Genomic DNA, 25,000 nt, shown 5'->3' with positions numbered 1-25,000 from the left:
CTGTGTTTGATTTATTTTGCATCAAGCTTTTTATGTTTAAACACTGACAGGAGTTTAAATACAAAATGTTAGCTGTCACTATTCATTTAGCTGATTATGTGAGATGCCTTAGTTTTGAGAGATGGGGGCACTGTCACCAAAAGAAACAACATTCTGACAAGTTCAAAGAATGCTTTCTTGAGGTCATAATTTTGTAGCCATGCTGCCTAGTCAAAGACAAAGACATAGACAATACACACTAAGCAGAAGCGCGATTTCTAGTCAGCTACGGGAAAAGGAGACAACATAGTTCCCATTTAGTAAACTATTTCCACCACCTCTTCTATTGTTCTTTGTGCAGTGTCAAGACTTAAAAATGTAGTCTTTGTAAATAAACCAGATTCATTTATTATCAGCTGATGACTCTTTAACAGATGGATATTTTTATGGCACTAACCAGTCTGACCTTCTTCAAAGCGAGTCTGTCCATCTTTGTATCTCAGACCATGTTTTGTTTGCTGGCATCTACGCATATGCAAGTTCAGGAGCGCTTGTCTGCTACCTGCAAACCTTTTGGATTAAGATCTAGAAGTCAATCCATCTACATTCCAGCTAACTGAGGTCCAGAGGAATAATAAATCTGCAGCCTAACTACACAGATTTTGTCAGTTGTTATTACACTTCGACATTAATAAGACAGTAATGAAGAACTAATATTAAATGGTTTTAGTAATCTAGTATAGTCTTCAGTTATTGGTCAGAAAAATGATAAGCTTCTGTCAATGTCTACTTTACAGAAAAATTCAAAAAATTTTCCTAAGTACCTATTTAGCCTAAATTTTCTTCTTCTTCTTTTATTTTCTGCTTTTATTTGGCTATTACAAATAAAAGTTTATAATTTAACCTTAAGTTTTTTTAATGCAATAGAAAATAATGTTTCAACTGAATACTTAATATTGAATATTAAAATAATGTATGTACATATATAACATACATATACATATATATGCACATAGTCACATGTACATATATATGTACACACATGTTTATATATGTAACTCTCTTCTGGAGATTTTTATTTGATGCTGGGCAAAATCAGAGAGAGATTCTGCCAACTTGGGAAAGTAATGTAAAAAAGGGAATATGGGATTCAATATAATTTATTTTATTATTTGTGATTTAACATGTAGGCTAAGTAGTAATAATGGATAGTTTACTTGATTTCAAACAATGAATAAGTTGTCTGACACCAAAGTAAAGTTCAAGCTATGTAGTTTATTTCTAGTGCATTTTAGAAATAAAAATGCCCCATTATTTTCTTTAAAAGTTTTATAAAAACACTGGCTATAAAATTTCCAGAGAATGGATAAACAAGAAAAGAGAGAGCCAAAAACCTTTCATAGCTTTCTGGTTTGTCTGACTTATTTTGTTCCAAGACTCAATTCTCTCCATGATTACAAAAGAAAAGCAAAATCTTCGTTTCAAGAAAATCTTTATTAGTGGTAATGCCTCTTCATTTCATCTTCCACAAAGTCATTAAATAAAGTGAAATTAATTTAATAAAATTATTATTTATTTCTCTTAAAATTTCACACACATTTTAAGAAAAAAAACAATATCAGTATGGAAATTTGTCTTATTAATATTTCATTTCAGTACACTACACTGGCATTAGCTCTATTAACAGAAATTATCACAGATCTGTGGTTTAGGGAATTTAAAGCATATAATAAAAAAATGAACTAACAGAAAGGCCTTAAAATCTGCTGTCATTTGTTCTGTCATCCCTATAAATTTAATGGGTCGGAAAAATGGTCAGTCTTTGGAACCAAAGTTGATATTTAATTGAAAGAAAATGCTTTCCTACTTATAATTCTTCAGTCTAAAAAATACTAGCATGATTATAAAAAAGAAACTTGAAGGGTAAAATGAGGGTTCCTATTGATCTTCTTATTAGTAATATAGATAAGTATTTAAGATAAATAAAAACTCTCCTTTCCATGTGCTATGAAGAAAATTATCCTGAAGAAAATATATGGTATTTTCTTAAAAGATTTATTTTGAGTTTTGTCAGAAAGCATAACTTGAAGCAATAAAATGTATTGTGACTGGGCTGATTCGATGGTTTAAATTACCATACTGAAGAAACAGCATTAATCCTGTAATTAACCTTAGTGATAATAAATAATATTGATAAGGACTAATATGCCCAAATGAAGAAATTAGTTCTTAAAAAATTAATATACCTATACTCTGTCTTTGTTTTAGCAAATGTTATTTTTCCAAGACAAGAAAACTTGAGCAAAGTTACCTAACATTTTAAATGCTCTCTGCTTAGATTAGAACACTCAAATCAGTTTCATAACCAATTAAATGACAGCTCACAACTATTTTGATACAATAGGAGTGCAAATATTCATTTCAGGACATTTAAAAAAGTCATAACAATATAGGAAGCATATTTTCTTTAAAGTGGTCAGTAATAAGAAGTGTTTTAAAAAATCCTTGTAGAAGTAATAAAGTTATATCAAGTATGTGTGCCTTGTTGCTAAGGTGCCTTTGCTCTATACCCTGTAGTCTGCCATTTGTAAACACATCTTTCTGATGTTTCTGCCAACATCCTGGCAAAATAGCAGTGCAATTTCAAATGAGCTAATTAACTTAATTGTTGATGAAGCATGAAACAGTTCATTCACCCTGTTAGCTGCTCCATGACAACATAAGAGTCTCAGCCTGTGAAGTTACTCATCTCCATAAATCTCTCTGCAGTTCTGGTTAGGACTCTTGTACATTGGACTTGTGCATGGAAAATAGTCAAGGAAAAAATGCATATTCTCATTTGAAAAAGAGCCTTTTAGAAAGTAAATGATAAATTGTCACTGTAGTAAAAAATTAAAGATACTTCAAGTTTTAATTTTAAGCTAGAGAAGCCATACAAACTATAATACATACATACAGCCATGTATGTTTCTTTATGATGCTGGGGCAACAAGTGTCCATGTGGATAAAACATAAATATTTAAAATTTTAGCTTCTTTTAACTTGTAGGTGTTTTTTTTTTTTTCATTTTTATATGCATCTGTTAAATATACATCTTAAATATCATTATTTAAAGTAAGAAATATAAAGTTTGCAATTAAAAAATATACCTATAAAGTGTTTATGTTTAAAATACATATATGTAATATGACTCCTTATATAGTTTTACTTGACATTATTATTAAAAACTGAAATTTTAGTGAACCCTGCAAGCATATGTCCCAATTATTCATGATGCTGTTATAGTAAACTAATATTTTTTCATTCATTCAAAAACCTCTATTGACCCTAGCAGGTTTTGCTCAGTGGATAGAGTGTTGACCTGCAGACTATAAGGGGCCATTCTAGTCAAGATCTCAGACCTTGGTTGCAGGCTTCTCCCCAGCCCAGGCCCTGGTTTGGGTGTGTGCAGGAGGCAACCAAGCAATGTGTTTCTCTCACATCGATATCCCTCTCTGTCTTTCTTTCTCTCTAAAAATCAATGGAAAAGTATCCGTGAGTGAGGATTAAAAAGAACAAAAAAACCATACAAGCAAACAAAGCTCTATTGAATAATTTGTACATTTTCTCATGCAACGAAAAGAGGAACAGTTAAACTTCTTCATCTGACTTTGCTAACCCACTTGTTGAAATAAAGAAAACTTAGCATCCCTCATGATGGACCTTTTGTTTATGTAAAACAATGTGCCTATCACCCCCATTAACCCACGTCCGCCCCTAAAAAAGGTTAAACACATACTTTAAAAACTGTCCAAAATCTTCACAAATGCTTTCACAGCCGGGCCATTTGCAGACTCCATGGCCGTAGAGAGTGTGAGAGGCTCCAGTCTCCTCGTGTGACGAGCTGCAGCAAAGGAACATGCATCAGATTCACCTCCAAAAGCCATAATCGCTGCAGGCTGCGAGAGCCTGTCAGGTTACACCCAGTGACAAACAGGTCAAAACAGGCCAATTCAGCTCAGAGCACTCAGGAAAATTTAATCGTTCCACTGAATAGTTCAACTGCCAAGGCTAGATGATGTTCCAATTAGATGGGAAATAGAACCAAAGACAACTGTTAATAAAGGATGAAAAACCAAGAGGACTGCATAATATCATATGCTAATCCTGCCATACGACCTTACTGTAACATTTACCACTGAAGAAGTATATATATTTATTCATATGTGGTCAAGGGAAAAAAACCACCTGTATCTTTAAGAGAATAATAAGATTTTCAAAATGCTCTTTTTAAAAAAAGAGCATTAGATTTAAATTGTTCAGTATATACATGTGAACCATATATATATGTCTACTAGTAACAGTTGATTTAAAAAATGCTCTTTTGATACATATATCAGATGGAGAGATCCTAGAGAAACCAACCAACTTCTGGAATATACAATCAACAAATTAATCTCAATTAAAATAAGTGTGAAAGCATTCTGAGGAATACAATTTTATATTAATGTAAGCTAACAAGAAAAACTGTTTCATGATACTCAAAAACATTGCCAAATGATAACATTCTATTTTAAACTTACTGTAATTAAATGTGTCTTTAAAAATATAATTTTATGAAAAAATTATCTGTTGCAGCTATTCAGATATTTGTATTACATTAAATAACACTATCGCCAAAACCAGTTTGGCTCAGTGGATAGAGCGTCGGCCTGTGGACTGAAAGGTCCCGTGTTCGATTCCAGTCAAGGGCATGTACCTTGGTTGCGGGCTCATCCCCAGTAGGGGGTGTGCAAGAGGCAGCTGGTTGATGTTTCTCTCTCATCGACGTTTCTAACTCTCTATCCTTCTCAATTCCTCTCTGTGTAAAATCAATAAAATATATTTAAAAATAAATAAATAAATAAATAAATAAATAAATAAATAAATAAATAAAACTATCATTCCACTACACTCAAATTTGAAAGCTATCTATCATAAATGCCTCAGACACTTTAAGAAATCTTCCACTTACGTTTCGTCTTTTAAAAAGCTACTTTTCATGTTGAGAAATATTGTAGCTTACATGTATCATGTAAATGACTTTCAAGGCCTTGTATAGGTATCCATATCCCTGGCTAAATGGAACTAAATGGACAAAAATCGCATGGGTGCTCCTCCTACAAAGGCAGTCTTTAAACAAGGAAAGTAAAACAGTAACTTTAAAAATTATCTAACACAATGTACTCAACGTGGTAACTTCAATAAAATAATTTTAACTTATGAATTTTGAGTAAAACTTATTCAGAAAGTTATCAGCATAAGTTTATTTTTACATATTTCCCCCATCATCTATATCTATCTATCTATCTATCTATCTATCTATCTATCTATTCTGATGTCTAAGCTCATGTGTGAAACTGGTTAAGTTACAAAATGGTAAAATGTCCTGATGGAATTCAGGTTAATAACATCATCTTAGTAATAAAAGTACATCAACATGACAGTTCCACATGCACTTATTAAAAATAACTTTTTTTCAGGTGAATGACCACTGTAGCCATAAAACTGCTAGTATTTAAACTGCTGTTTTGAAATAAAAAATAATACGCAAGATAAATAATCTAAAGGTCTCCATTTAATTTGCTGTTTTGTATGTTTTCCCTTTGTTAGCACAAATCGTAATGTTTAGTTTTAATTGACAGTGAAAGTGACGTTTGGTGAGAGATAACCATAAGACAAATCTCATGGGGCTGTGGGATTCACCTGTCCCGCCTTGTGTTCAGAACTGAAGACTGTCCGTTCACGATGGAGTGATGGGTGATTGGGGGTGAGGCTTTGGAAGTGGTGGGGGAGGTAGTCAAGGAGGAGTTGTTAGTGGTGAGGTCCAGCCCTCCGTGTTTGATGCCATTGTCTTCCATGCTGTGAACTCCAGTCACTTCTTTCCATAACTGCTGAATCTCAGCAGGACTCAAGCCAGCTACAAAATGGAAACAAGAGCCACAAGGTAAAGTTCACCTGATGAGATTAGCGTCTTTGGATTGACGCTAAGAATAAAAGTAATGCTACAGCATAATTAACATACAACAATAAATGACTTTACATCATTAGCACCACAGATTTTTTTCTTAAATAATCAGTTACTATTAATAGTATTGGCTAAAGACTACCAAGTTGGGAATAGTACTGAGAATAATGGTGTTCAGAATAATACTAAAGATCTATAGGAAAAATCCAGCAAATTCTATTTGAAGATTATTCAACTTCTACCAGAGTTTACTTATTGTCAGTTAATATTAAGTTTTTATTAGTGAGGAAGTGAAAGAGAAACAGATTTATAAATAAGACATATCAAAAGGAATGAAAAGAAAAAATGATGTTATGAAGGATAACAAAAGTGTCAGAGAAAAACAGTAAACACTAAGTTCAAAATAAAACTATGTTTGGCAATTATCATTTTGAAGTCCTGAATATGCTTATTACATGAATCAATTGAGAAGATACTATCTAAATGTCTCCTTTACTTTATAACTGGTAGAATAAATCCCCTACTTGTAACAACTCCCTGATTAAGATTATACAAACTAACTTATTTTATGAAGAATGAAAATATAATACCTAGACACAATCTTTGCACTAGTTTCTATAATTTTCAAACAAGTAATTGAAATACTGTTGTTTGCAATATTTAACTTATAAAATAATACTTAAATGTTCCAAGTACTGTGCTTTCACCTGGTCTTCATGAACCTTTCTAGGGGCCCGGTGCACAATTCCGTGCGTCAGTGGGGTCCCTCGCGCTGGCCTGTGGGGATCAGTGGGCCTTCATGCCATTGAAAACCCACAGCTGGTGGGTAAGGCTGGTGGGCTCTAGCCCGCTTCACCAAGTCATGCAGGAAGCAGCAGGCGGCCAGGGAGGCACCTGAGCCAGGGCTGGTGCTACACAGCCCCGCTGTGCCTGCCACCACTGCTGGGGAGCACAGGGGGAGTGTCTGTCAGAGAGGCTTGTGCCACAGCAGCTGCACTCGCCAGCTGTGAGCCCAGCGTCTGGTGCCCTTTTGTCAACTGAGTGGTGCTGCCCCTGTGGGAGCGCACTGACCACCAGGGGGCAGCTCCTGCATTGAGTGTCTGCCCCCTGGTGATCTGTGCGTGTCATAGCTGGTTGTCTGGTCCTCTGCTCACTTAGGCTTTATATAGAGAGATGCTCTTTAATCCTCACTACAATCCAATGCAGTTGATATTTTTTTTCAAACATTTCTTCATTTAAATTTATTGGAGTGACTTTGTTTATCAAAATTATATAGGTTTCAAGTGTACAGTTCTATGATGCATCATGAGTGGTTTTCATTATGTGTTTACCATCCAAAGTAAAATATCCTTCTGTCACCATATATTTGACTTCCTTTACCCTATTTATTCTTATTTTAACAAATTATGGATAAGGAAACAAAGTAGAAGCAAGGTTCAAAAACATATGCAAAGTCACAAATCTTAAATGCAGTATAAGGTAGCCTGACTTGAATGTCTTTGCTCTTAAAATATTATATTAAATATATAAAAACTTCTGGGAAAAGGTAGTTGTCTTTATAATTGCTATTGTTTATGGAAACTGTATTCTAGTGCTTTACATTCATAATCATGATTAATCTCATTTAAAGTTAGAAATCGTTACATTTTACAGATGAGGAGGTAGAGGCTTGTATGAATATGTTGCCCAAATCACTAAGTGACAGAATTTAAACCTAATGGCCTGTGGCTCCTAAATCTTTGTTCTTTTTTTATTATGTTTATTTACAATGTCTAATAGAAAAATGAAAGTGCTAATCAAACCATTTTCCCACTCCCACAACCCAAAAAGCATGTACATTGATTGATACAGTGATGCTGAGTGACCAAGATGTATGTAGGCGTGATTGGGATGGGAAAGGTAGGGAAAGTGGAGAAAGATAACAGAATAAGATGGAGAGGAGAGTTGGTGGAAGAACAATCTAGACCCCTCCCCCTGCAGGTGGAAGAACAATCTAGACATAATGGCAAGTAGACCAAAGTAACACGAGAATTCTCATTGCTCCAGCCATAACTTCTGGTAAATTTCATGATGCTGAGTGATCAAAAGGTGGCAAATCTTAAATTATTTATGCCTATACTATGAGTTTTACTGAAAATTATTATTTTGGTGATTCTGGATCCTCGTGATTGGAAGAGTAAAGAAAAAATAAGATAATTCAGATTTCTAAAATTGTTAAAAAATAAGTTTTCTTCTATAAAAAAGAATCCTATATAATACAGAGATAATATGCAAATTGATCATCACTCCAACATACAAGATGGCTGCCCCAATGTGAACACAAGATGACTACTACAAGATGACCTGTGGAGAAGGGCAGTTGGGGGAGACTAGGCCTGCAGGGAATGGGAGTTGGGGGGACCAGGCCTGCAGGGGAGGACAGTTAGGGGCAACCAGGCTGGCAGGGGAGGGCAGTTAAGGGTAATTCGGCCGGCAGGGGAGTATTTAGGCATCAATCAGGCTGGCAGGGGAGTGATTAGGGGGTGATCAGGCTGTCAGGCAGAAGCAGTAAGAGGCAAACAGGCAGACAGGCAGGCGAGCAGTTAGGAACCAGTAGTCCTGGATTGTGAGAGGCATGTCTGACTGCCCGATGGGATCGGACCTAAATGGGCAGGCAGTTGGACATCTCTCAAGGAGTCCCAGATTGGAGATGGTGCAGGTTGGGCTGAGGCAACCCTGCTAGTGGTTCTCAACCTGTGGGTCACAACTCACAAGTTGAGAACCACTGCTGTAGAGCCTACCATCGGAAAACACAGATATTTATACTACGATTCATAACAGCAGCAAATGAAGCAGCAACAAAAATAATTTTATGCTTGGGGGTTACCACAACATGAGGAACTGTATTAAAGGGTCACAGCATTAGAAAGGTTGAGAACCACTGACTTAGATGGTTCAGCATCACTTCCTCTCAGAGATCATTGATCACACACTCAACCATTGCTGTTCTCCACCCTATTTTCTATCATTCTCTATGACCTTACCCTACCTATTTTTTTAAGGTTTATCAGTCTCTGAAACTATATTACTTTTATAAACTTACAGTGACCCGGTTCATGGATTTGTACAAGAATGGAAATTAATTAGAAGGTGGCCCGCAGGACAGGACTGGGTGAGACTGGCCAGACATGCCCTGTAGCCAACCTCCCATGGTCCCTCCCTCACATTGGGGTCCTTTCAGCAGGTGGGGTCCTTTCCGTCTGGCTTTCAGGGATTGGGCGGGAACCAGCTCTCTGACATCCCCTGAGAGGTCTGGGAGTGAGAGAGGTTATCTGCAAAGTTGTTTTCTTACGTTTATGTGTCTGCAAACATAAGTGTGCAGTAAACTGGATTTGGCCCGGCAGTGTCTCAGCAACAACCTAACCCACAGGTGAAGGTGAAATCACATAGCTCCATGAGGAATCAGGTTCCCTCCTCTCTGGTTTCAAGATGCATCACCTGAGAACTGCTCACTGCAGCTGGCAGCTCCTGCATTGAGTGTCTGCCCCCTTGTGGTCAGTGTGCATCATAGTTACCCATCGGATGGTCAGACACTTAGCATATTAGCCATATATATATATATATATATATATATATATACACACACACCATCATTCTCCGTTCCTTACAATTTAAGCTGTATAACAATAGGAATTTCTTATTTTACTGGCATATCCCCAGTGCCTAGCATGTGTTCAATAATCAGTTGTTGACATCATTGATTTTAACAAATTCACACACTTCTTGAAGACATCTTGGTTTCCACATGTAGGTTCTGTGGCTCTTAAAGGGCATACCGTTTATGACATTGCTCCTCTCTACAGCCAATGTCTAGTGAATTATAAATGATACCAGCTGATTCTAACAAATTAAGTAGCTAATAAAATTTCATATCTTGGCTAAAGAACTCTTAGATATTTTTAGAGACTATATTAGTGAATGATGTTATTAATAATTTTGTGTTTTGGATTTTATTAATAAGTTAGTTAACCTGAGTATCCATTTACTTTTAAAAGCAGATTTCCATTATACTAGTCATTTGTATTGAAAATTAATGGGATGAGCATGATATCACAATGATATGGCAATCTATACCAAGCACATCAACATTTGATGACTAAATAACCATTCAGTATCCAAATAATGATTCTTAATTAAAAGGAGGAAATTGTTTTTAAGCATTATAGATTGAAGGCAGAGAACAGATCATAACAAAAAGAGATTCCTATTATCAGGAGTGGTTCCCAAAAGTATCTGCATATTAGAACCACTTGGGAATATTTCAAAACTTCCCATTTAAATCACAATTTCTAGTGGTAGGACCAAGGAATCAACAATTTTGAAGCTGCAGAGATGATTCCAAAGAGTAAGTAATTTGAGAGGGAGGTTTTTAAAAGTAAACTGTCATACTGTTCATGAGACAAAGTTGTCACATCTACCATTTGCTTGGCTCTTTTCTATGACGACAAACTATGAACATGGAACCACTATTCAATTTTGTACAATTTTGAAAGTTTGTGAGCTTTAAAGTTTTGATGATTTACAAGAAATAACTTAAGCTATTTTTTTTTTCTATCAGTAATGCACAAGCTCAACAGTGCTCTCTAAGTGTGTCAGTCTGAGAGGTCTAGGTCTGTGGTCTCTGTGTTTTACACACTCAGAAGTGTCCTGATTGACGTTAGAGTGTAAAACAGTTCTGAGATGCCTAGGAACAAAGAACACTTGAGTCTCTTTTTTAAACTCAGTGTTTTACAAATATATTTGAGGAAAATAAAAAACCTATGGAGCTCATTTATTTTAGTATTATATACCAGGCATAAGCTTAGGGTTCATTAAGTGATCTCCAGCCCAGGCCCTTTCCTTAGACTGCAGGCTGCCTTTTCATAACCTTAGCAAATATCTTAAAGCTTACAAGTTCAAAACGAAGCTTCTGTTTATATAGCCCCTCAACTTCAACTAGGTTTGTTTTTTTTTTCTATTTTACAGATGCTTTTCTAAGTGCTTCATACATGGTAATGAATCTAATACCCCCAAGCACTATGGTTTTTGTTATTACTATTATTAGTTACTAGAGGCCCACTGCATGAATTTGTGCACCCCGATAGATCGCAGCTAATTTGGCCAGGCCAACTGGGGGGAGGGAATATGGGAGGTTGGCTATCCAGAGGGAGGGGCCTCAGGCAAATGGCTCCCATTTCCTACTGCTGTTTTATTTCTTCCTATCCTTAAATGTCTTTCTACTCAGCACTTTCCACTATTTATTTCAATTAATTTATTTATTGGCTTTCTTCTACACTGAAATGTAAGTTTTATGTTGGCAGATATATTTATCTGTTTTCTTCACTGAATGTCTACAGTGAATGCAACCTCAATAAATATTACTGAGAGTTGTACACTCGACCAGAACACTACTGTACTGGATAGCATAATTTAGGTATCACTGAACTAGACCATCATAAAATAATAAACTTAACATTTTAAGTGAAGATTATTCAAGTTTCCTTAATAACATGTTTCACGGATGTATACATACTAGTGGTAAAAGTTGTATAATTATGTAATTTTAAAATGTCATGACCACACGAAATTCAGAAACCCTATTCTACTGTTTTATGATGACTTTGGCTTGTTCTTGTTCACTGTCAGTACTACAAATAGTCATTAAAAGGTTTGTTTTTCCAGGAGTTGAATTAATCAAGAAATAAATTTCTAACTAAACTGCATATAAAGCAATACTATGTAATAAAAGCCTAATATGCAAATTGTCCCCTCAACTGGGAGTTCAACTGCTTGCTGTGATATGCACTGACCACCAGGGGGCGGCGTGGAACATGGTGGGCATTGGCAATGTGCTGCAACCTCTTGCTGGCCACCTGGGGGAAGGGATGACGGGGATGGAGGTGTGGTGACAATGTCGGGTACCCACCGAGCTCACTTTTACTTCCCCTGCTACCCTCCCCCAGGGTGCCAGGGCTCATGTGCCAGGGAAGCCCTTATGCTCAGGTGCCAAGTGCCAGCGAGGAGCCCACCCTGCACCCACTTGGCATCTTCCTGGTGAGCTGGGCCACAACCACTGGGACCGCGGGGGCCGGTTGAGCTCCCCATGAAATCACAGAAGAGCTGTCCATGCTCACTGCACCTCCCCTTGAGGACTCTGGACCCTGACTCAGGTGGAGAGGAGTGTGTGGGGGCCTGGGGGTCAGAGGTCAGCTAGGACCTGCCCTTCCACACCAGATGCTTGCACTTCGATCTCTGGTCAGGCATAGGGACCACACCCATGGCCAATTTTCGTGCACCGGGCCACTAGTTATATAATAATTGTTCAATCTTGGAATCAGAGTTTGTAGAGTAACAACTAGGTGTCAAGCACTGTGCTGAGAATTAATTAAAATGCCATAATTTATATCTAGACTAGAGGCCCAGCGTGCACAAAATCATGTGCGAGTAGCTCGCTTCCTCTTGCCTCACCAGCTGCCCTGCCCATTGCCACACATAGCTCTTGCCCTGCCCTCCACTGCTCATACCCCTCTGCTGCTCACAGCCCTCTGCAGTTTGTTTATAGCTCTCAACTGCTAGTAGCTCACTGACACACTCTGCCCTGCCTGCTGTGAGAGCGGCTGCTCTGGGACAGGGAGGAGGGACCGAGAGGTGTTCAATGCACCTCCTGGTGGTTGTTATGGCCACAGGCCTTTTATAATATAGACTAGAGATTTGGTGCATGAAATTTGTGCATGGGGCTGGAAGGGGGGCCTTCAGCTCAGCCTGCACACTCTCCAATCTGGGACCTCTCGAGGAATGTCTGACTGCCCGTTTAAACCCAATCCCACTGAGTCAGACATACTTCTCACAATCCAGGACTGCTGGCTCCCAACTGCTCACCTGTCTGCCTTCCTGATTGCCCCTAACCACTTCTGCCTGCCAGCCTATCACCCCCTAACCACTCCCATGCCAACCTGATTAATGTCTAACTGCTCCCCTGTCAGCCTGTTTGTCCTCTCCTCTGCCAGCCTGGTCACCCCTAACTGCCCTCCCTTGCAGGGTTGATCACCTCCAACTCCCCCTCCCTTGCAGGTCTGTTCCCTCCCATCTGCCCTCCCCTGCTGGCCATCTTATGTCCACATGGGGGCAGGATCTTTTCTTTGACCACATGGGGGCAGTCATATTGTGTGTGTGAGTGATGGTCAATCTGCATATTACTCTTTTATTAGATAGGATAGAGGCCTGGTGCACTGTGGGGGATGGCTGGTTTGCCCTGAAGGGTGTCCCAGATCAGGGTGGAGGTTCCCTTGGGGTATGGAGAGGCCTGAGCAAGGGGCCTGTGGTGCTTTGTAGGCCAGCCACGCCCCCCAGCGACCCAAGCAGAGGCCCTGGTATCTGGATTTATTTACCTTCTACAATTAAAACATTGGAGCCTGGAGCAGAGCCAAGCCTCCTGCTTGCACTGTGTCTGGCAGCCATTTCTGTTTGGATTTGTTTATCTTCTATCAATATAATTGAAACTTTGTAGCCTTGAGTGGAGGCCTAGGCTGGCAAGGGCAGCCAGAAAGTTTGGCTTCTGCTGTTGCCTGGGAAACCCAAGCCTCCCTCCTGCTCTCTGTGACCAGTAGCCATCTTGGTTGGGTTTATTTGCATACTCTCTCTGATTGGCTGGTGGGCATGGCTGGTGAGCCTGGCTTGTAGCAGAGTGATGGTTAATTGCACATTACTCTTTTATTAGGTAGGATTATATATTCTTGGGCACACAAGGTTTAAAAATTTCAATGGTGTTACTTATTGGTAAAAATTACATTAGTTGCTCTTTCACACTCAGTGCTCCTTTTCTAAGTCTAGTAACTAGTTTTCAATATTAAATTAAAACATTTCATACACTAAGATGAAAAGTAAGTCTATTATAAATTTTTGATTCACTTAGTTACTGGTACTCTGTTTATTTTCTAGGGTTACTTATAATTAGAAGTAATAAAAACAAATTTTGGAAGAAGTATTTATATCATCCATATATTTTATTGAGCCAATTTTATAGATATTTTGTATTTTGAATTACTGAAATAGTGTCATCTAATTTTTATTTTCATATTAAATTTTATATTTTGAAAAATGACCAAAATAATTAAATCACAAAAAAGTGTATATTTCAAAATTAAATTTCCTCACCATCCCTGACCTCTGGGTCCTCAGTTCTCCAGAGGCCATCATTATTCCAACCTCTAGGCTACCTTCCAGAGAACTATTTGTTCATATGTAATGTGCCAAACCTAACACATTATTGTTTTATATTTGACTAGGGGCCTACCATAGCCTGTAGGTACGGTGCCCATCTTTAAAATACATGTTTAATGAAGGGTACACCAAACACACATTTTGTCCAAATGCTGAATTATAGGGAACAAAAATCACTGTTTGGCTGAAACTGAGACCAAATGCAAATATATCAACAAAAATGGGAACTTTTGGGTTATAGGAATATAGTTGATATTTTAAAATTTACTCCTATGATTTTAAGATTACAAGTTTTATAGGTTGCATTTTTAAAGTTTGATATTCTATTACAAAACAATAATTTCTCAGTTTTCATCACCCAAATATTTTAATGTGGCTAAACTGACATTCCACTCTTTAGGCTTCCTTTAAGATATAAAGAATTGACAAACAGAAGTGTTTTTGTTTTCCCAAGTTTTGTAGCCTAAATAAAATTATGCATGCTGGCTCATTAAATAATTCTATAACAATTAGATTTATGATATCATCTAATATCCATCTTTCTACTTTTTTACATTTTCTCAAAAACTAACTCAACACACTTTAATATTTTCCAATGTATTTCAAAATATATGTTAGATTTTATACATAATATTAAGAGTAATCACAAATAACTTAGATAAGTTTTATACCTGCAATAATAAATGTACTCTGTACATTTATTGTTCTGTTCACTGACAGACTTTCAGCATATAATTCCCCCTCACCCAATATATTTTTCCCTCCAAGTTACAAATAGAAACTTACTTATATTTGAAAGGGAATCCTATGATGGTAACAGTAACCCTGCATGACATGCTTTATTCATATTACTGGTGCTTTACACTGATTATGCATTGGTGACCTATGCAAGCACATGATCATATATTAACCAAAAAAATCAAGGATGCCAGAATGGTGTTGAACTAGGCATTTGGCTATTTATATTTCCGTATGCAGAGAATGAAGTCAAAGCCAAATAACTGATTTTTTACTAAATACTCATACCAAAGATAAACTTCAGCACTTTCCTAATCAGCATAAATGACATTATTATATACTAGAGGCCTGGTGCATGAAATGTGTGCATGCGGGGGGGAGGGAGGAGTGTCCTTCAGCCTGGCCTGCAACATCTCCAATTCAGAACCCCTTGGGGGATATCCAACTGCCTCTCACAATCAGAGACTGCTGGCTCCTAACCACTCGCCTGCCTGCCTTCCTGATCACCCCTAACTACCTCTGCCTGCCTGCTTGATTACCCCTAACTGCTCTCCTACTTGCTTGATCACCCCTAACTGCTCCCCACTGGCCTGATCACCCCTAACGGTCTCTGCCTCACCCCATATCCAGGATCCAGGATTTATTCTTCCAGCAGGTCGCAGGCACCTGGGACCTGGGCTTCCCTCCCTCTGGCCAGCCAAGTCACCCAAGACTCGGGCCAGCTTCGCCTGGGCTGGCTGCAGCTGCAGGGGGCTGTGGGTGGGCAGCTTGTCCCTTCCCAGGCCGCAGGCACAGGTGCAGCCACTGGCACCCAGGACAGCAGGGCGGACAGCAGGGCAGACGGCTTGTCTCTCTCTGGGGCCGCAGCCTGGCTGGTCCCCATTCCTCTCCCCCTAGTGTTGAGTGTCTGAGCCTTTAAGGCATGATGGTGTGAGGGTGTGACAACCATTTGCATAATAGCTCTTTATTATATAGGATTATTTCAAACTATCTTAATCTCCAAGCTGTTCTAGTTCCATAAAGTGTTAGTTCAAAATTGTACCAGCTCCATAGCCAGGACTCCCTGTTGGGTAATGAAAATATGTTTTAAATAACTTTTATAAGTTCAAAAATATCTAAAACATTGGAGTGAAATGGAGTTTTTACTACATATATTTTAGTCCCTGTAATCATAATAAATCTGTGAATATACTGTGTACTGGGATACACTGACTTATATCTGATATAGAAAACATATCACAATTTAAAGTACATGCACAATAATTTCCTATTTTATAACCTGTAGACAATGAATATGTGTTTCCAAATGATTACTAGTTGGTACTTAAACTATACTATGTAGTAAATAGCTTTACATTCAGTATTTTATTTGAGGATGATTTACAAAACCATGCTTTTTTATTTGCTTTCTGTATATCTGCAGTCATTCTATATGCATAGGGATAATCTAATTGCTTATTTTACTATAAAATATTATAGTAATACTCATGATGACTTCAAATGCTTCATATTTTAAATAATTTACTTTGAAATGCTAGTATACATATTACTTTAAAATATAAACAAAAATGTGGGTATATCTCTTGCTTTTATCAAAATTACCTGATTCTCATATACATATTTTTAATAGAGTTGAAAAAATGTTTTAACTTTGAAAGCCGCTCGAGGAAGTTGTATTGAATCATGGGGATAAATACTTCAAATATGGCGTAATTTCCAATATACACTGAGAACATGATCACCGAATATTAATCCTACTCAGTTTTAATATGGCTCTTATCTGTGGCTAATCAGTCAACCAACCAAAGCCTGATGCGAAGTGAACTGGGAAACCATAAATAAAAATAATTAAAATATTTTTTATGTTAACCAGTATCTAAGACAGACATGATTCAAGGCTTATTACATTATCTAACAAATATTTCTTCTCTTTCCCACACTCTCATTTTGGGATCCCAGCACAGCTCTCTGAAGAATTTTTTTTCCTTTTCTTTTTTTCTTATTGTAACTGGCTTATCTGACAGTCTGGCTATGTTTGGCTGATGGTTCTCCAAAAAATTTTCACACTTACTCATTTAAACACTGAAAAACATGAAAATGATTTTCATCTTGTTTGTTTAATATATAAATTTTCTACTCAAACCCCAGGTACATTTTCAGATTTACTTCCATTTCCTCGAAATTCTCTATCCTGTGTGTTTTATCTCTCAGCTATCTTGTGAAGCATACCAATAAAATAAAAGGGAACAAGAGAATTCTATCAAAAGAAAGCTCAGAAATAAGAGAAATTGTTCATTTGAAAACCATTAGAATGGTTATCTGATAACACATTTATTTGTTCAGAAAAGTATTTTGCATGCTTATTTTGGAAACATATATTTAACAAATATATTTCAAATATATTACATTTTGTTTCTACGAACATCTATTTTAAACTTTCTTAAAATGCCTGTTTGAATGGTTTTAGTCATAATCATAATAGATCATGGTTCTCTACTGAGGAGATTTGCATAGATTTTAGATCCTAAACACAGATTTTCTGTTACTGAAAAAAATCAATAAAATTTCTTTTGCTTCTGTTTTAACATAGTTAGATTTCTACCAAAGACATCCATATTTACACTGAATTAATTTATAAGTCTCTTTCTTTTTTTAACCTTATTTCTTCATTTGTTCTCAAATTGTACTTATTTTCCTAAAGAATAATTTGTTAATAGAACATTCATTGTTAAGGTGACACCATGATTTATTCCAATTCTCTTTGGAGTGACACAGAAAGTGGATTTATTGCCTTGCTTTTCCTTTATTGTTTAAACTTTCTTGATTTTCTAGGTGTAAATTAGAGGATCCAGTGAATTAGAGTACCTGAATCAAGTGAAAGAGGGAATTCTAGGAAAATAATCCAAGATGACAACAATTTGATAAGTAAAGAAAAAAATATTTACTATACTACTTTTAATTTCATGTGGAAATGCAATGATTATGTGCATTTTAAAAACTATTTTATTTGCCTAATTGTACTTTTTGTATATATAATTGCTATTGATTTTCTTTAGTGCATCCTTAAGTCAGAAAAATATACAGCAATTCCTACTACAATGTGATTCCTGTGTAACAAATATAATGAACTCAAACTAAAGTTCATTAGGATTAAAGTTTGTTCTAACAAAATCCTAATGCAAATTAGGATATCCTTTTATTAAATTTATCAATATATGATTCCAATTACCTGTATCAAGAATTTTAGCATGCACGGAGTCATTTTATTACCATTATTTTTCTTTTATGTACCTGGAACTCTTTCCATTTCCCCAGAGCTAAGAGTCAAATGATAAATATATACAATTGTATTATTGTTTAGTGTTCTATTATTCTATTATAGTTTTATTGTGTTATGAAAGCACATCCCCAGTTTTCTTTTCAGAAAATCAAAGAAGAACACAGCTGACAGCTTTTGAAAGCTATAATGTTCAACAGATGCACAGGCAATATTATTTTAGAGAAAATAGGATCAGTCTTTTCACATGATGGGATCCCACACAGCATAACTGGGAATGTGCTCTGTAGATACACATAAAACCTTTATATATATATGGAGGTTTCAACATGAAGATTAGGAACTTCTTTTTTCTGATTGGTTGTCCACAAAACTCAGTTCACTAGTGCTCAATGAGTGTTGTTAGCCTTACCACTAATCCAGTTCTCTGCAGATTCTCAGTGTATGTTTAACAGTGCTTTAATTCTGTTGCCTTTATAATTTTCTGCCACATGACTAATAAATGCACATTCACCATCTAACAAGCCACTCAAAGGCAGGTATGGTGAAATTTCTGAGTCTCAAAAAAAAAAAAAAAAGTGTGTCATGCAACCTTGTAAATTGTGTTTTCATAACAGACCTGGAGGCCCTACAAACAAAATTCTCAAGGTGTACAGCAGGCAGGCCGGGAAGGGGCAGGAAGTGGAACACAGAAATGAAGTGCACACGTTTGCTTTCAGGTACCTTGAGGCAGCGATTGCACAGGAAGCGCCGCCTGGCCAGGTGGGATGGAGATGAGTCCCTGACGCTGAAGGCTGAGCAGATGCTGCTGCTGCTGGAGCTGTTGCATCTGGAGAAGCTGCTGCTGGAAGACAAGCTGCTGGGCTGCCAACTGCTGCTGCTGTTGCTGCTGCTGCTGCTGCTGCCGGGACACCCCGCCCGTCAACAGCACGGAACATGCCGCCACCGGCCTTACACAGAGGAATGCACACCCCTCACTGCCCGGGGAGCTTGCACGAGCAGAATGCATGCAAGTTCTAGGTTCTCAGTTGCCTTTCTTTCAAATATTATGTAGTTGCAGCTGAGAACCAGAGAGCTTGCATTAAGAGTTCGGGACAAGGGCTAGAGAAATATATAACAAAAGGTCACACTTTTTTTTTTTTTTTTTTAATGGGCTTATTGCAGGTGATAGTACTTTTACCTAGGCTAAAAGAGTAACAGCTTATAAGGACAGTCAAGTTCAACAACATCCACCCCCCATCTCTCCCCTGCTCCCCCCAGTGGAATAACTTTGATCTCAGAGGTCCGTGAATGTGGTCTCTCATGATCTATTAGTGAACTGGGATGTAACCTCCACAGGAGAAGCCTGTGAGCTCTCTCTCCCTTCCTCTCCTCTCTTGGAGGAATGTATTAAAGGCTGAATTATGTCCAAGGCCAATAAAGTGCCCTTGTTAGAGGAAAAGTTTAACTTCTAACTTTGTGAGGCATGACAGTACGATCCCTGGTTCTTTGGACTCAGGCGGGCATGAGAAGGAAGTCCAATTCAGGGAGGGACAAGCGGCCGTGGGAGACCTTTTCGTTCAGTGTGGGGAAAAGAAACTTCTGATGCGCTCACTGGAAAACAGGCTGCATAATGGAGCAAGTCATGTGGATTGCCCAAAGCCTCCAGAGAAATAAGGGAGCAATTTCTATTCTGTAGTTGATGGCTGCCTGAAATTCTATTCACAAATCCAAACAAAATCAAAGCCTCGGGAGGTCAAAACTGTTTCCTGGACGTTTGCATAATGGCAGCTTGAAGACAACGGGCTCTGATACCTGCTGATCAATTTAACTGCTTCAACATGTTTTGTTTGTCTTATGTTTATAGTTGATGCAGTTTGCTGACAAGTGCGAGCTGGGCCCAAGAAGCCGGCTTGTCAGTTTGATTTATGAGCATATCAAACTGGAACTTTCTACTCGCCACTCCAAACCTACAGTAGCAGTTCATTAATCAGAGGCCTGTGACTTTGAAATCTGTGCTCAACCGCTTTCTCCCCCAGATACCCCCCCACCAACCCCCAACAATAGGTCCAATTTGCATGCATGTTCTCTGAGCGGCAGCCCCGAGAAGAAATCCGGTGCCCTCACCAACTTAGATTCTTCGTAAACACAAGGGAACCGGTACTTTGTCCGGCGCGCTGCTTGCTCTCTGTACGCGGACCCATTAGTGAACATCAGATGGCAGCAGCATTGGCCTGGGACTCTCAAGTTCCAAGCCACAAAAGAGGACAGCAGGCTAGGGCTTCGGTCACTGTTACAAAGCTCAGCAAAAATGCAAGAGGACGCATCTTTGACAGCAAAAGCCTCGTGGTAGGAAGACCATCCCGGCTGCACTCACACTCTTCCCAACCTCACACTCTTCGGTTCCCAGGAGGAGCGGGCGCAGGCCAGACCTACCTCTTTCACCTGCTTTCCAGGATGCGGCTGCGGCGGCGGCTGCGGCTGCTGCTGTTGCTGCTGCTGCTGTTGCTGCTGCTGTTGTTGCTGCTGTTGCTGCTGCTGCTGTTGCTGCTGCTGCTGCTGTTGCTGCTGCTGCAAAAGCTGAAGATGTAACTGCTCTTGCTGTTTCTTGTAAAACTCTTGTAGTTGTTGCTGAATAAACCATTTTGACTTTAATAAATACAGGCAAAAGTTTCACGGATCACAACCCTCCTACTCTCTTCTAGACTGGCCTAAGGTGGTGTCCATTAAGATTTGCCGCACAAGAACAAAAAATAAAAATAAAAAGACGTATACATTGGACACAAGGAGGCATCTGCACACACATTTTTTCCCAAGGCAGTTCTGGAATTTTCCAATCCAGAATAAATAAAAGAAGCCCTAATAAAAGAGTATAGAAAATATGTATCCTAAAGGGCCAGGACCAAATAAACACCCTAAGTTATGACATCCGAAGTCCCAATAGCATGTAAAAGTAGGTTATACCCTGCCATGTATACAACCCAAATGCACAGCTATGGGGACTCAGGCTGTTCCGTTCTGACTGGAAAAAATGTAACCATCAGATGCACAGAAGGAGGTCAGACAGAAACACAAGCCACTGGCCTGTGTTACCATCATCTCCAGGTAAGTCAATGGCATCAAGTCCACTGAGGGTCCAGTGGTGTACTTATTAATTCTGTTACTTTAAAAAAAAAAAAGATAAATTTTATGGGCTGGTGGCTTAGCTGCTTAACTTTATTCTAATAAGGAGATACTTCTGTTCCTAAACAAAGAACATATTTTTTGGGGGGAGAATTGGCATGTTACTTTCCCTATTGTAACAAAATAGCCAGTTCAAATTTCATACTTACACGAACTAAGAAGAGTGCTAGAGTTTTAGGAGTTTTAAAAGTAATAATTATCTAGGAGTCTCTTTGTAGGCTTATTGGCAAGTCTACAAAGCCAATGTACCTAAGCACTGGGATATTTAAATGCTGACTTATTCCGACTTACAATCACACCTCTCTCTGCTCTTACCCTACACATTAATGAATCCAAAAACAACAACGACAAGGGATCTGTTCTCTTGTGGCTCTGCAGTGAAGGCACCACAGTTATGTTCTAGCTGCTGGTAAGTTGGCCCTTCCAATGGAGAGTACACTGTCAAACATGCCCACGATGTGGAGACCGCGAGGGCCTAGCTCCCGCGCGAAGCGAGAACACCAAAGCAGGTAACCCACATTACCTGCTGCAGCATGACGGCCTGCTGCTGCTGGAGCAGGGCTTGCAGCTGCTGAGGGGACAGGACTTGCTGCTGCAGGATCTGCTGCATCTGCTGGGGGGTAATGACCTGGGGAGTCATCATGGCCACCGACACGGGTACCTGACGGAGAGAAGAGAGAACACGCGGTCACAGCCAATGCCGGTGAACCTACTGCACAGCTGTATGTCATCGTGAATAAGCTCCTTGGTGATGATGGCCTATAATTTTATGTAATATTTGATATACTATCGAATGACTTCATAAGAATGTTAAAGTACCACTGTTGTTCTACACTAGCTTTCCAGATGCATCGTGTTTCATCATAAAGACTCTATCCTCATGCTCCACACCTTCTAATGTATTATGCTAAGGTATGTGAGCTTTTATTAGCGTAGTTAAAAATAAACAGTTATCATACACAGTGTTCTCGATACTTCATAGTGAGTCATCTTAAGTCACAGTGCTATAAACAAAAAGCCTTTTGGAATGTTTTAAAGGTATGATTAAGATAAATAATAGAGGTTAAACAATAGGAAATAACATGCCTATAAATATGTTACCAAAGCTATAAAAAGAATGTATGCAGAATGTGCTTATTCATAAAACGTAATCACCATCTTTAAAATTTTATACAAAAAATAAAATATATAGTACTAGAAAATATAATACATGTAATAACGCATATTACTACATGAGTACATGTAGTAACTCTACCATATATATATATATATATATATATATATATATATATATCTTACCAAATAATTCCACAGATCCTCTCAAAGAATGAATCACAGCTTCATCTTTAAAAATTTTATTTCAAGTTAACTAAACTTACACCAGGAAGTCTAGAAATCTAAAAATTGCTGAAAGATTACTCATTAAACAACAACAAAAAAAAAGCATTTTGCTTAACATTTCCTTTCTACCATTTCCTTCTCAATGATCTGAGAATTAAAGAGTCAAAGAATAAAAGGAAATAAGGAGGGAGAAAGAGGAAGCAAGAAAAATACAGGGTAAGAAAAGCTAGAGAGAAAGTCCTGGAGAGACAAGCAAAGGATGCGGAGAGAGAGGAAAAGGATGGCCAGAGAGGTGAATAGGAGGACCTCGCAGAGAAGCCTGAGGTGTGTGCTATGTCCCTAGGCAGGCGCTCTACTCCAAGGCACCACTTGTAGTACGAAGCAGCATGTGAACCTGCCACATTTGCAAACTTTGAAAAAGCAATCTCTTTCTTTCCTAGCAAAAACAATTCACTTTTACTGTAAATAAGAGCAAGTATTTATATGAATAATGCTTTAGAACAAATTCTTGGAACACCGTGTGTCTTTGAAAACAGAAAAAAGATTAACAGATACAGTTCACAATTTATTTGAATAGCCTTTTTTAATGCAACTCAACATTTTCAAGTCTGGCATTTTATGTTATAAAGGAGAAAGTAATAATGAAAAAGAAATTAGAATAAAAAGGAAAAGAAATTCAGGGTAGATTAAGTGCACTCTTAAGAAAAATATGTTCATATTTAATACTAAAAAAAAGATGTCTTTCTGTTGCATATTAGTATCTAGAAACATGAATTAAGTAGATATAATTTTGTGGAAGGAAAAGAATTACATTATAACAGCAAGAAATTCAAAAGTGATATTTTCAAAAATATTTTTGGGTTTTTTAAAAACACACTGACACATTAGAAGTTACAGTATCTTAATTTATCATAATACGTTATTAATTTACATGAAATTAATTACATGCTGTAAAGATAATTTACTCAAATGATAACTCACCTGTTTATTTGTTTAAATACTTAATGGTCAGTTTACTTATTTGTTTTTTATAAACAAATATAATGATTAAAACAAAAACAGTTTGGAAAACAACTACATATGTACAAAAATGCCTTTTCTTTCCATAATCATTTACCTTATACTGTATCCAAACAACAAAGAATCAAACTGAAATCAAGCCACAGAGAAAGACAGATATATTATACTTTAAAAAGTCTGCCAATCTAGGTAAACAGATAGGTAAGTAAATGAGTAGATATTGCTTGGATGTAGGTAGCTATACACATATAGATATGTACTTGCAGATATGTATGCTCTATAACATTTATTATGTGTGAAAAACGTGCCATCCTTCTCTCCCCTAACAGCCTCTTATCACTCTTTAGCATATTGTTTTCACTCATCTACTACAACTAAAACTGCTTTATGTGCAACCAATAGCAAATGCATTTTCTAAGAAAAGTTTTATGACTAAAGGAATGTACTTCAAGTTTAACGTCAGATTTCAGCTTATGCAGATTATTGCCCTATAGTTTGTTTCTATTATGAGTGATTTAGTGTATAAGCAGATTTAAGCAAGTTTTTTTTTTCTTTTACCTTTTCATTCTTTAGAGTTTATTTTTCCCCCTTTTGTTATGAGTGGATAACTATTTTCTAAATATTAAATGGCATGTATCTCCCTTGAAATTAAACTTTTAAGACATAAAAACAACCACATCGCTGTCATTCTAATATCACATGAATCACATGTAATGCGATGTTCAGGAAATGTTAAGCAGTTTTTGGCCTACCATCTATGACACTGCCATCTAAAACTGACAGCACACAGACATAAGATATGTAGAAAGATAAACCAAGTAATACACAACTCATTGAACATTCTACTTCTGTAAGATATGTACAAAAACACAAATTAAAAATAATTATATATGTAAGAATGCACAGGTGCACTTCTTAGAGATTTTTAACATTACAAATAAGTCAATGACATTGTCTCAAAAATCTACATACATAAGCTCTTCCCAAATTAAGTACTTTAGGCTAATAAAAATTTAAATTATTTTAATAAATAGAAAATTAGTTTTCTTATGAGTGTCAGTTATATGTTAATGTAAGCTGCTCAATGTGTCTTGTTCAGAAAAGAATGATTCTCAAAATGCAGAATTTTTCCATTTTTAAGTGATTTATTTTGTGACACTTTTCTTCTATTTCTCCTTAATCACTTTTGTTCCTGTCCCATTGCATTTTTTTTGCTACTATAGGTTACTATAGGAATTCACTAAAAAAAAGATAAATAA

General features: G+C 37.4%; 1 protein-coding gene across 1 annotated transcript in view; it reads right to left on the bottom strand.

Moving 5' to 3' along the window:
* Positions 1 to 25,000, bottom strand: part of FOXP2 (forkhead box P2) — a 493,504-nt gene that overhangs the window by 45,857 nt on the left and 422,647 nt on the right. The window contains exons 5-10 of the mRNA XM_036424830.2: positions 21,904 to 22,041; positions 20,634 to 20,828; positions 20,013 to 20,015; positions 18,942 to 19,119; positions 5,704 to 5,917; positions 3,758 to 3,862 (exon numbers count right to left, since the gene is read on the bottom strand). Coding sequence (XP_036280723.1) covers positions 3,758 to 3,862; positions 5,704 to 5,917; positions 18,942 to 19,119; positions 20,013 to 20,015; positions 20,634 to 20,828; positions 21,904 to 22,041 — 833 coding nt within the window. The remainder of the gene's footprint in view (positions 1 to 3,757; positions 3,863 to 5,703; positions 5,918 to 18,941; positions 19,120 to 20,012; positions 20,016 to 20,633; positions 20,829 to 21,903; positions 22,042 to 25,000) is intronic.

The sequence above is a fragment of the Pipistrellus kuhlii genome, unplaced genomic scaffold (genome assembly GCF_014108245.1).
Source record: "Pipistrellus kuhlii isolate mPipKuh1 unplaced genomic scaffold, mPipKuh1.p scaffold_m20_p_10, whole genome shotgun sequence".
Lineage (NCBI taxonomy): Eukaryota > Metazoa > Chordata > Mammalia > Chiroptera > Vespertilionidae > Pipistrellus > Pipistrellus kuhlii.
The sequence above is the reverse complement of the archived record's forward strand: the minus strand, read 5'-3'. Positions and strand labels throughout refer to the sequence as shown.